The sequence below is a fragment of the Sitophilus oryzae genome, unplaced genomic scaffold, assembly GCF_002938485.1.
Source record: "Sitophilus oryzae breed Bouriz unplaced genomic scaffold, Soryzae_2.0 scaffold_1442_pilon_pilon, whole genome shotgun sequence".
NCBI classification, from domain to species: Eukaryota; Metazoa; Arthropoda; class Insecta; order Coleoptera; family Curculionidae; genus Sitophilus; species Sitophilus oryzae.
The window spans coordinates 618,274-632,685 of NW_022146107.1; the positions used below are offsets into that span (position 1 = coordinate 618,274).

Here is a 14,412-nt window from a genome sequence, read left to right on the forward strand (position 1 = left end):
AAAATACGCCGAGACGTTGAACGCTATTGCATCGACTCATCCGTCTTACAAGCTCTTATTTATTACCAGCAATCCATCAATGCCAGCATCAGATTTTATTTTGTTAACATTTTTTCTAAAACTTAGTCATTATATTGCTTTAAACCGACATAATAATGTATTCAAAGTCCTTTCATATCGGTTTTTGAAAGCAGTATTTTTATTATGTTTTTTTGATTTAGTTATTGTCTTTAAATTTGTTTTTTTCCTACAATATATTATTAAGTATAATTATGGTAGTTTGATAGGCGCTCTGCCTGAATTCGTTTATAACTTTTTGGCAGGCCTCTATTTTCCCTTCATAAAATAGAAGGATATTGAATTTTGGTTTTTTCGAAGTTTTTAATGTAGCTTTTAAAGTAATAAAACTTAATATTTGTATGGGTGTTTTGATATTCCTAAGTGTCGAATTGAAAAGCTTTATTGCAGCGGTAGAAGGAGGTTCAGGATTTCGTTTCAAAATATAATTTTTACGGCCTAGAACTAATAACATACTTAAAAACCATACCATCTAACCATAATAAAGGGTTACTGTGAAGTAGAAAGAGAAAAAACATGTCCATCATATTGTTTCTGAACTTGGAGTATTAAGAAAAAGGATTTTATAAAGATGAAGAAAAAGGTATATGTAAAGATATTTGAAAGTCATTGTTTTGAGAACTACAATATTCTTTATTCCATAACCAGTGTATAAGAACAGTCGGTGTTTCTATTAAGATTTCTTTTCAAAACAATTTAATAGCCATGGCATTTAGCGATTTATATACTGGGTCGTGCATCGACCTTGGAAATATAGGAAATCCCATGTAAATTTTGAACTGTCCAAATATTGACCTCCTTGTTGATTTACCGCGAAATCGTTAATATTTTTTTAAAGATCTTCGTATGTTGAATTCGTATGCCAAATTTGAACAATTTTGGATACGCCGTTTTTAACTAATTTAAGAAAAACTGCATCTGTTTTTAAATTAAAACTGAACAGGTAACAATGCAAAGCCAGACAAATGTCAACATACCTTAAGTGCTCAACCTATAATTTTGTCAATTTGTTGTGCTGTTTACGCTAATGTGTTATTACTGTCTGTAGTTAGTGTGCTCGAAATGCCTTTTTGTAATTAAAAACTTGTTCCAAACGGGCAAAAGCTTCACGTTTAGGAAATACAATTTGGCATTGTTATCGACGCCTATGATCCTTATGATAGGCAGTCATTGTCACGCCGTGTCTGCACCCCGTATCCGCTGATGTTTGCGAGTAGCAGAGTCGTAGGCTTTGGAAACAGTTGAACGTCGGGGGTTGTTGATTTTGGGCGTAAGAAAATGGTTGTTGGCAAAATAGTTAGAATTAGATTTAAATATCAACTTCTGTTAAATATATTAATCTCCCGATTACTGCATTGACAAAAACATAGGTTGACAACTATATATGTTGGCATTTGCCTGATTTTGCATTCTTACCTGTTCAGTTTTAATTTAAAATTAGATGCAGTTTTTCTCAAATTACTTACAATAGGCTTCTCCGAAATTGTTTAAAGTTGGCAGGTGTATTCAGCATACGCAGACCTTTATGAAAAGTATTTGCAACTTTGTTGTAAAATTAGTAGGAAAATCAATATTTGGACAGTTCAAAACTTGCATGGCATTTTCTGTTTCCAACGAAGATGCAGCGGTACTTTGTTCATTATGGAACTTAAGACGTTTTACAAATACTAATAATATTTTATTTAATACAAACCGATTTTAATACAAACCGATTTTTTGGCATTTACCCCATTATTTAATTCATGTCTTCATTTGAATTAGATGCTGCAGGGTGTCATGCTGACGACTGATGCTATAAAATAAATTTATGAATTTTGACTATTGAAAATTGAAAAATATCATATGTTGTAAATGATACATCATATACATTATTAATTAATAATGTATATACCTTTGTGGCAGTATGGCAGATTCATTGGTGGCAGATTCATTCATAAAAGACTTCTTTTTTTTTGCCAGGAACATTTATAAAATAAAAACGTTTTTTTTAAACACAACCTAACAAATAACCAATTTGTCAGTAGTATTATACTAATAAAACAAATTTGCCTAACCGACAAAAAATGCGTAACGTTTCATGAGTTATATCTTCTTCGGTCGTCATAAGCAAAAAAAACGCAAGGAACAAAGAAAAAAAAACCTAAATACAACTAATGTTTTGATTGCTAAAAAGGCACTCATAATTTTATATTCTATGATGCACGTTTTAATTTTAAAATTAAAAATGCTATAATTACAAGGGTATAAACAGCTAAGAAATGCTCTTACATTTATTCAGGATTTTATTTGAAAACGCTGCCAAGAAAACTTCACATTTTCTGTCATTGGTATTCAACTGCATTTTTCTAATAGCGAAGGTTATTATTTTAAAGTAGAATAAGAGAATGGGAAATTAAATGATTTATTCAAGCCCTATTGAAAAAACAGAAATTAAATTGCTTCAATTCCGTTTCTTTATTCTAGCACCAAAAATTTTCCAATTTTACTTCTTTGTTCTATTAAATTCTCTTTCATAAATCTCGATGACTTTTAAGTTATTAGTCTTTAGCATTGCTGTTTTGAAATAGGAGAGGTTACATTAATTTTCAATGTATTTTAACATTGATAGAGTGTATATTATCTAATAATAGATGGGATGAATATAACTTTGAATAAATTAGCGTTCTTTATAATATTTTTTATCGAAATTCTCATGAACAGAGGTTGCGTTTCAATAAAACCTCAAAATATTGCTAGAGAGATGGAATATAAAAAGGGTTTTCATGTTACTAGGTCAAATACATCCCCCTTTCAATGCTTGAGGAATAGCGGTTGTTTTCTTACATTTTTTTATTTCCTATTGGTTGACATTAGGAATTATTTTGCTCGGCGACCTATTTTCTAATAAAATAAAGGCAGGGTTATAAAATTAAAGTAATATATTATTTTTATTACTAGATTTTATATCTCATATTATGACTTTTGCATCTAAAAATATTTAAAACATACAGATTTATAACTACAAGTGCAACATTTTGTACAGAATTGATATTAAACGAGCTCTTTTTTATTTTATTAAAACTTTTTTTTTGTTAAATCATACACTTTTACAAGCTTATGACACTAAATTAACTATGGTATAAATAGTATGACAGATTTTAGACAATTAACTCTCCAAGCACTGAGCTTGTCTATCGTCGCTTAACTTTAGCTATTAAGGACCGGTGTGCTGAGGTAGCGATACTGTGCCTTCGTAGTCTCTGTACTCGTTACTTAGTATCTAGAGGTATGTTCGATATTTTAATTAAAATTATATTGGATTATTGCCCTCAAATAGTTCCGATAATTTCATAGTTAATTAATAATCAATTTTAAGTAAAATTCTTAAATAAAGTAATGATTTGTTTAGTTATTTAGTTATCTGTTATTACTTGATTATAAGATTTATTACGTATAAAATCAGTTTTTGATATACAGAGTGTCAAAAAATAGTGTATCTAACTTCGGTGGATGATTCTGCAGATAAAAATAACACAAAAAATTTCTATGAATATACACCGTATAATTCCCGAAGAAGTTACAGCCCTCGAAAGGGTAAATAAAAACAATATGAAGGGTCCACTTGATAAGCGCCAATTTCTTAATTGTAGAATTTTACAATATTATAGACTGGTCCCTACAAAATGTATAAGCTCTGCCAGGCAATAAGTTGTTAAATCCTATGATATATGCCTAGTAAAAATATAGAATACACGGAAGGAACCTGATAACCACCAGCCGTCCAGTGCTCTCCTGCAAAATTAGTAAAATGGTCCTTATCATGTTTTTTCCCTGGACCCTCCATATATTTTGTTTAGTTTTATGAACATTGGCGAATCGTTTTTATGGGAATTTGATACTTTTACACACGTTTTAATGCCAAAACGAATGGCGATAGTGTAAAATTCCGTAAAAGCCCAAACAAACCAAAATGCAATAATATACAGATAATATGCAATAATATGCAGAGGGCTTGGTTTCACAACCAAACCCTCTGTATATTATTGCATATTTCAATTCTTCCTTCAATTTTAAGCAATAATCGTAATACAGAATGTACATAAATTGAAGAATTGAAATGTTAAACGAAAATTTTGTAATTTCCAGACTTAATATACTCTGTTTTTTTTCTCAGGTAAGATTTCGACAGACGATGACAGAAGAAAAGCAGATGACGTCCCGTACCAATCTATTTATTTTACTAAAAAAAGTTTCTAATAATTTTTAAGTTATCTATGGATGGATTTAAATATAAATCCGTCATGCATCGTGTCTTGTTGTTTTTAACCAGTTTTATTGGTTTATTTAAAAAATGACAGATCGTATTTCAATTTTATTGGTTTGACGGAACGATGAACGACAAACGGACGCCGATGCGTACGAACTTGCCTTTAGATTTTTGTCATTTTTGACGCTTGTCAAAGTCTTGCCAAATTATAGGTTATAATTTTGTGTCAACTTTTGTTAAATACCCTGCGTTTTGGAAGATGATGCATTTTGATTCGTATTATTACGTGTGTTTTGTGTCTTTTGAAGTCAAGTGGAGGAAAAATCGAGTGAAAATTAACTGCAGACTCAGAGCACAGTTTATGGTTAATACTCGCTGACAAGGCAGAAAGTCTTATACACCAATGAAGTTGCCATCGATAAAGTTTGTATACCATTTCGTCGTAGATAAGTGCATCTCGTATATGGTAGAAGGATCAAACTAAACACATACTAAAAACTGGAGTAGCTGTAAAATATCGACATCACACGATAGCTAAAAAAAGGATTTTAGTACTGCAGAAAAGTAATGTCAAAAGGTACCGGTTTAAAAAAAAATAAGATTAAAGTGAATTAATCAACCTTTAAATTATAAAACTTGGTAGGTGTTATTATTAATAAAATAGTTTGTTTTATTTACCTATGTTGTTTTATTTATTCCTGTGGAATATTACAAATTTGTATTTGTACATAAGTTATATTGATAAATATAATCATAAATGCGGGTAGTTTCATAAAGCTTGAAAGTAAATAGGTAATAGTTCTTTTTTATATTTTTTTGGTATGTAGTGTCTTGTTCTTGTTTGTTTTGTATTAACACATACGGTTTTTATTAAATAAAATAACTCGATTACATTTTTTCAGTTTTATACAGTTTTTTTCGCAATATTTTGAAGTAATCACTTGTCATCTTGTCAATCAAATTTTAAATATATTATCCTGCTATGCGTTCCAGTTGTACCAACTTATTTCTTTGTAAAATAAAATAAACTACTTTGAAATTAAAATGACAGACACATCTATCACTGTCAAGGATCTTCTCGTTGGACAGACTATAGTATATCAAGTCTGGAAATATTATCATTTTATACTATAAATGTTAACTTGAGAACATACATACATATCTATAAATGTTAAGTTGAGAACTAATGTCAAACATCATTAAGTATCACAGTTTCGGCAGAATGGCATAGTTAAATGAAACTGAACATATCGAAATTTAGTAAATCATATTGTTTAAGTGATATGTTCAAAAGTCAATAACTCGGAAATGGTTGGTTTGAGGTACATTGTGTGTATTTCCATTTTTGCTTAGAATTGAAGGAAAAATTGAAATATGTAATAATATACAAGGGCTTCTATTTAAAAAAATGAAACTTTGATGCTACGACTTTATGACCGACCCTGTATACTTAAAAATATTACCCGCTAATAGATATTTATAAACCCTATAACTTTTTTATATTTAACTTTTTGCGGTACCTCCTATATTTTACCTAATAATCGACCGTTTCCATACATAACAGCGACACTGTATATTTATATAGGCAGTGTTTCTAGTAAAAAGGATGCAAATACAGAAAAAATCCGGTGGCTCTCAAAATTAAAAAAAAAACGTTTTTTTTTTAATTTTCAAACTTAAATAACTCGGTTATTTTGGACTTATCTGAAAAATAGTAAAGAGAAAATATGTTTCTTTTATCGAGATCTACCAGCCCTGAAAATATTTGCACTTATTTAAGACTCACCCTGTATAAATTAAATTCTGCATTATTACATTACTTACTAGTTTTTTTAATTATTAATCTGTTCAATCATCTCTGCATTTTTGTATACATTGCTTATAGATAGGATAGAATAATTAATTTCAGTAATTCAATAAAACATTGCTAATCTTTTTTCACTCTTCAAATCTCTTTCATCACCTGTTTCAACTTGCGCTACACATAAAGATGGAGGATTCGATCGGGGGACCTCTACTCCAAATGAGATCGGACCAAATGACCCCTCTTTATCACTATCACAACCATTCGAGGTGAACCAAATGGATCGAGGAATGTGGACAGATATAACATTCCTTCAGGACGGACTAATCTGGTATACAGACGGGTCAAAGACCGCTGAAGGAACAGCAGCAGGAATATTTTGGAAAAGACCAAGAGTGAGCTTATCCTCTTCCTTGGGTAAATACTTAACCGTATTCCAGACAGAGATCTTCACCATTCTACAATGTGCGAGAGAAAACAACAGAAGAGCTTATTCAGGTAAGCTCATCAATATATGCTCAGACAGTGCTTGGGGCATAACCGCCCCAAACCAAAGATAAATTATTGTGTGCCGGCCACAGCGGCATCCAAAGCAACGAAAAATCCGATGAGCTAGCTAGGCAAGGATCATCAGCATCCTATCTTGGGCCCGAGCCAGTATTGGGAATACCCAAATGTATGGCCCGTAGGGCACTAAAACTCAGGATCAGGGAATAGCAGAATGTCCACTGGAGAAACAGACAGGGACACAGGCACAGCAACGCCTTTATTCAAGGACTTAACTCTAAAACCGCAAAAGAACTGCTAATGCTTAGCAGAAATAAAGTAATTACAACAGGCCTCTTGACAGGACACATGGTTGTCAAGTGTTACCTGAACAAGCTCATTCTGTTTCATGGAAGTCTTTGCTGCAGACTCTGCAATAAAGATCCTGAAACAGCGGAGTAAATAATATGTCACTGCGGAGCTCTGGATCGCAAGCGACACTTTTTATTTGGGAAAGCTAGGCTAGAACCGGAGGAACCAAGCTTCCATCCTATCAAGGACCTGTATAAGTTGGTTAGGTGAAGGGTACAGGGATAGGAGAATGGGTGCAGATATAGAAAGGTGACAAATACAATAGGCCTCACAGATCGCAGTGTTTCTAGAGAGGACGGCCCCTTGTTATTGGAAAAACAATTTGCGCTACAATAATTGTTCATATTAGACCTTATAAAACTCTTATAAAATAATATAATAATTATACTACAATAAAAGCGTTAGAATTGTCAGCCCTAATGGTTTTGAAATTGCCATTATATAGCCAATTTTACTTTGTTAACTGGGGTTGTGCTTCATTAAATTTCAAAATTTAATTATTGGTTTAATTTCTATCCGAAACATTGGGGGAAAATAAATTAATTTTGATTTCTGTAGAAAAGGTATTTTGCGATATGATAAATTTTCTTTGAAATACCCTGGAATTTACAGGAGAGCATCTTCAACGCTATTCATAGTGATATGTTTTTCAAAAAAATACATTGTTTGCCATCTTCCAATGACAGGTAGGTGATCTATAAACACTGTGTTACTTTTATCACCTAATCAACATGAAAAATTATTTTATTCTAAATTTGAATAAACCATAATATATATTCATTGAGTTTTAATTTCAATTCAATTTCATTCGTATTGCCCTAAAATCTAAATTATTCAATATTCAGGCGGGACCACGCGGCACCCCATGTGTGTACATAACTACCTACCTATGCGTTCTATTAGTGTTTCTTAATTAAAAGGGTTATTATATTAGTTTAAATTGGCCGGGGTTGCCCGGGGCCTTTAATTCTTGTCTCGAAGCCCCATTTCCTCAATGTATACAGGCATGCTGACACGTGTATTTAAAAGTTGTTTTACAGAAATGATAAGGTGATATTACTAAGTAAAATAGTTATTTCATTTTTTTATACTTATATAAGTTGTGATTTTTTTTTATTATACATATATATCTTATTTAATTCCTTTATTTTTTCCTTGTGGTTTAACTTCTCTCAGTTTGTTTTTGTAATTTATGAATAATGAATTAGTTTTACGCACTTTATCAGATATTACTAGTAGATCATTATAGTTTCAGATTATTTATTACTAGTTACACACATTACACAACCAACTAAAATTATTATATAAACTTGCATAGATGCTGTGATCACCTCAAGAACTTAGTTTTATTTGCTAAAGCTAGTTCTTTGAGTGAATTCGAGCTAATAATGATATTTTTGTGTCACATGGAACAAACAAACGGCCAAAGCATTATGTAATTTTATAGTACTTAGTATCAACTCAATAATATACTTCAACACTTCAACCACCTTTAATTCCCATATGATATAGTTCCAAGTACCGATTCTTCTATTTATAATATCTATTTATAATTTATACTTTTGGGATTTTCTAAAAAAAATAATTTATCTTTCTTCTATTTAACTTTTAAAATTATAATATTTTTTTTTCAAACGTCACAAAAGAATCAATTTTTGGGACGTGATTGACAATATAAAAAATAATTTTAACGCCTAGGCAGTACTTTTACGGCTAAGCACAAAAGTACGAAAATATATTATTAAACTGACATATAGTGTCAAATTCAAGGAACGTAATAAAAGAATAAATAATAAAAAAAGCACCATAACAAAAATAAATAATAAATAAAGAGCAGAGAATAAAAGCACCATAATAAAAATGTGATAATAATATTGACAATTGATTTCTAAAATTTTGTCAACAATCTTAATAATATATAACGTTAATGAGAGCTGGTAAAAAGAATATTACGCACGACTGCAAAGTTGAGCGAATACTGTGCACACATATATCGATAATCATATTAGATATCTAATGTATATTATTTTTAGGTATCCATATATCGGTAACTCCAGGAATCCATACTAGGTCTGCTTCTCTGGAATATTATATATGACGGACTTCTCAGACTTCTAGTACAAAGTACTGGCCTATGCTGACGACATCGCTTTAATTATTAGGGCTGGAAGTGCAGAGGAAATAATTACGACAGCAGAACAGGCAACGTCCCAGATATGTTCCTGGATGGAGGAGGTGGGATTGGAAATTAACCCTCACAAAACAAAATGTGTTGCACTCGTAGGAGGTCGCAAATTATCAGGCCGGGACGTTCCGGCCTGGGGACAAAGCCATTGTGCTTAAAAGCACAGTAAAATACCTGAGAGTAAAGTTTCAAATTGGAGGTAATTTTACTCAGCACATACGCACGGTCGCGGCAAAGGCAGATAAGCGATATATACTGCTATCAAAGCTTATGCCGAACTGGGCCATTATGGGGGAAACCAAGCGCAGATTGTTGGCCGCCGTTCAGACGTCTACCATTTTGTATGCTTCCGAAGTCTGGGGAAAATCCGTTGAAGTGTAGAAGAATAGGGAAAGGTTAAGGGCAGTTCAAAGGAGATTGGCGCTGCGAATATGTCGAGGGTACCGCACTATATCAGCAGATGCTGCAGAAGTACGATAGATGATAGATATATAGAAGAATGATACCGATAGATCTTCTAATACAAGAGAGGAAGTATCCGGATAGATCACGAGAGAAACCGAGAGATATAACCGAGAAATAATACTGAACAAATGGAGCGACAGATGGAAACACAATATAGACGGGAAAGCACGGTGGACAAGACAACATATACCACATATCAGAAACTGGACAGATCGGAGCCATGGAGAAGTTACCTACGCTATGACACAATGTTTTTGTCAGGACACGAATCCTTCAGAAATTATTTATATAAAATGAAATTTACCGATAGTCCAAAATGCATCTACGGCGACCACGATAACGACACAGCAGAACACAATCCTGGAGTGCAAAAGGTGGACTTATGAAAGAAAGAAATTAATGGAGAGTCTAAATACAAGGAACTAACCTGCACTAACTTGGTTCTAACGATGTTTAAGTCAAATGAGGAAGCAGTCCGGGAATATATGGAAGTGCTAATATCTGTAAAAGAAAACGAAGCCAAAAGGTTTGGAAAGTAAAATAATTTTAATGTACTTACCATACTGCTCTAGTACTGCTCTGTACTCACCACACTCCGCTAGTGTCCAACTTTTACTGAAAGTTCTCAATTACCTGCAACATCACACTAAAATCGCCTCCCCAGAAGTAATGCCGAAAGTTAGTTCCTTGGGGAGATACTCAAAGCGGTTTGTGGAGATTTTTTTAGTCGGTAAGGTACCTCACAGTACCACCCTGACAGTACCACTTACGGTCTCTGGTTTGCAGATTTTTCCTCCACAAGGAAAATATCGGTAACTCGATATATCGATAACTATCGAATTGCCGATAGTTGTCATTCGATATTGCTATTCGATATATCGATAACTATCAATAGATAGTTATCGTCGAAAAAATGTCCGTCCATAATATCCAGCATTAATAGTGATGTTTTCTAATTTCTAGGAAAACTGAAAGCATAACTTATTTTGATAGTCGGTGTGTATCATACACTAACAAATTATGAATGGACGTAATTCAATAATGTTTAACCCTTTTTTTAAACCTAAAATCATTAAAATACTACATATATATATATATATATATATATATATATATATATATATATATATATATATATATATATATATATATATATATTATATATATATATATACAAGGAATAAAGTAGAGTTTAATAATGCAGACATTATAATGAAAGAACCGTTAGCCCCTAAATAAAAATAATGTCTATATAAAAATAACCGTGACATTACCTAATAAAATATCTGCCTAAAATTTTATAGTGTATGTGGTTGTATGTAAAGTATAGTACGTAAAGTGTGTGTTGTAATAGTTATTTACAGTACAAGTTTGTTTATGAACATGATTACAACAACGAGTGTGATCGATTAGAACGACGATGTCGTAGACCGAGTCATTCTAATCACACGAGTGTTATAATCGTGTTTAAACGCACGTGTGATGTACAACGTTTTTATCTACAACCGAAAAATAAGAAAATGCTGTTTTAATTTTCGTTTATTAGTCGCCCACCTTTAACACCTTTAACTATGACATTTGTCACATTTTTTTCTGAAAAGTCAGTTTGCCCTGTCAAGTAAACGCGAGCACTTTTTGACCAGAAAAATCATTTTAAAAATTACGATGACCGATTCCGAAAGTCTCCCTTCAGTTGTAGAAGTTGCTAAGTTGCTTCTAGTTGTGTTATAGATTCATAACACCACTAGTTGTGTTATGAATCTCATAACGTAACTGAAATACTAAAAAAATAGTGATGTAAAAACGTTATAACTAAACGGTTGTAAACGGTTGTAGATAAAAGCATTTTACGCACTCGATTACAACAGTTTTGTTATCCAACAGTCGAGCGATTCTTCGTTCGTTTTGCTTACCGTGCGTATATTTTTCCTAGTTTTAAGGTGATAGAGCAAAGTTTATTTACCTTTTTAATTTTAGGTAAATTAATTTCTCTTCTGGAAACGAATCATATAAACTAACACTCTATTTGAATTTGACTTAAAATAATAGAATACTCTTTTTGTATTATTATGTCGTTCTAATTCCTATTTTATTTCTATTTCTGTGGACGTCCAGGGGGCTTAGTTCTTCTATTAACGTCGTTTTTTTATTGCAGGAATTTGCCACTCTAACGAAAGAACTTAACTCAGCGAGGGAGCAGCTCCTAGAACGGGAAGAGGAAATTGCCGAACTAAAAGCGGAAAGGAATAATACTCGTGTAAGTATAGAGAAAATCCTGCTGATTACTTTAACGCTTTTACCTCATTGTATACTATTTGCGCTATTCAATCGAAATAATTTTATCATTTTAATTTAAACTTCTTTTTATAGTTACTCCCAACTTTTTAGTTAAATAAATTACTGCCCTTGATATACAGGCTGTACAGGGTATGTAAATTAATATGAAAGAGGCTACCTTTAAGAGAATAAGCGGTTTTCGTATAAAACTTCTCATTTTGGTGTTTCCAATCCGTGTTGATTTATTTTGAAATTATTTCCTTATACAGAGTTGACCGAATTGTTACCGATAAAAATAAGTAAAAAAGTTCGTATAACTTATAGTACGAGAGCTAGCAACGTCGGAAAAAAACAAGTATTTTAAGACGTCTGGCTCTTGATATATCTTTTACTATGCTCTCTAGAACAGCATGCGGCCCGTCTGGCTGCCGGTAAACGTTGCGTGTTCTACTGCGCATTGAAAGAAGATCCTTTATTTTTATTAGTCCTTTAAATTCTAGTATTGAATATAAACCGACCGAGTCTCCATAGCTCAGTGCGTAGAGGTTTCGTTTATCAAGCGAGGAGTCAGAGTTCCTCGCAGAGTTCGAATCCGGGTCAGGGCAAAAACTTTTTTATTTTATTTTCGTCTATATTCTGATAGTAAAGTATTAAATATTTGTTTTTTTTTGAATCACCAGAATTATTTAATACTTTACTATCAGAATATAAACGAATAAAGTAAAAAAGGTTTTGCCCTGACCCGGGTTCTAACTCTGAATCCTCGATTTGTAGTTTTTTAATTTAGTCCTATAAATTCTAGAATTGAATATAAATCGAACATGTCTCCATAGCGCAGTGCGTAGAGTTTCCGACGCACTGCGATATGGAGACATGTTCGATTTATATTCAATTCTAGAATTTATAGGACTAAATTAAAAAAAATATAGGATCTTCTTCGGATGCGCAGTAGTGAACGCAACGGGTATCGGCAGCCAGACGGGCCGCATGCTGTTTCAGAGAGCATAGTAAAAGATATATCAAAGAGCCAGAGTCTTAAAATACTTTCTCGAAAACGTTGCTAGCTCTTAGACTATTATGTCCTAAAAGGCTTGGTTCGGAAATACAGGGTGTAGATATTACATTCTTTTTCGATTGATTTTTGCCAATAATTTCTGAACTAACGTAGATATTTGTGTGAAAACTGATGTCTTTGTGTTTTTTGACATGAGAAATTTGATTTGATGTCTATATGACTTCTTTTTGTAGGGGGCGCCCCCTACATATTTTTTAACTGTTTTGAATGGTTATAACTTTTCGTCCGTACCTGTATTTAACTACTGAGTGAAAAGGTATACATTTGAACCAATTATTACATAAAAAGGTCTTTCTTGAAGTTATCGATACATGTCACCAATGACATAAAATAACTTTATATTTTTAAAGTGAAACTTCTTTACGAGCGATTGGAGTAAAAATTCAAGGACGTGACCTTGACCCATCCCTTGACACGACATGACCTTGACCATGCCTTGACGCACGAGCCAGCGAGAAAAAAATGTTGTAAGGATCGTGCAAACACCAAAAAACATTTGATTTAAAGCTAAGAAAACCGTTATAATAAACTTGATACTGTACCTACATATATCCAATATCCTCTGGTTGTATGCTAGGAGTTAAATTTTCATGCATATTTTCATCGATAGGTTTGTAGCTTCTGAATAACGGTCTAGGTAAGCATTTAGCTCATTTGCTAGCTCAGAATTAGAATTATTAGAGTTAAGGAATTCATTGTAAGCATTTTCATTGGAGGACATCGTCATATTTATTTCAAATCAATAATCAACGAGAATATTCGTATAATTTAACAAAATTACTGTAAACCACTATAAAAACGAATTGTTGGTTAAGTTCAAAATTTTTTCTCTTCTTAAATAAATTTAAGCGTTAACATTATTAGGCATTTGCATAAAGTGCGTATTTTGTGTGGTATTCCACAAAATGTGCAGGCTATTGAAGAAACAGAAAATGTGCAGATTACAGAAATAAATTGAAAGTAACATTTATATTAAAAAAGCATTATATGTCACTTTTTCAAACATGTCCTTCAAATCCTTCAATTTACTAGCTGTTAATAACTTCAAACATGCACACGTAGTGCACACACAATTTTTTATTTTCTTTTAATTAGGCAAAAAGTTTTCTACCAAAAAATATGATTAAACAGTTTCTGTTGAACCTTTGACACAAAAAACATTTCTAAATTTTATTATTTCAGTCTATTAACATGTTTAATTTTTGTCAGTGATGACATGTGTTGATTATTTCGATTCCAAATATCTTGAAAACCATTACTTGTAGCAATTTTTACCAAGATATTTTTTTACGTAAAAATATCGGAAATGTATATTTTTTTAGTTAGTAGTATAATGCAGGTACGGACAAAAATTTATTACTCTTCAAAACAGTTTAAAAGTATGTAGGTGACGCCTCCTACCTGTAGTAATTTTACATGCAAAA

General features: G+C 32.2%; 1 protein-coding gene across 6 annotated transcripts in view; it reads left to right on the plus strand.

Moving 5' to 3' along the window:
* The window catches only part of LOC115877005 (liprin-alpha-1), a 374,919-nt gene that overhangs the window by 264,133 nt on the left and 96,374 nt on the right, over positions 1–14,412 (plus strand). For all 6 annotated transcript variants that reach the window (XM_030893061.1, XM_030893063.1, XM_030893064.1 and 3 more), the window contains exon 2: positions 11,792–11,893. In XM_030893061.1, the coding sequence (XP_030748921.1) occupies positions 11,792–11,893 (102 nt within the window). The remainder of the gene's footprint in view (positions 1–11,791; positions 11,894–14,412) is intronic.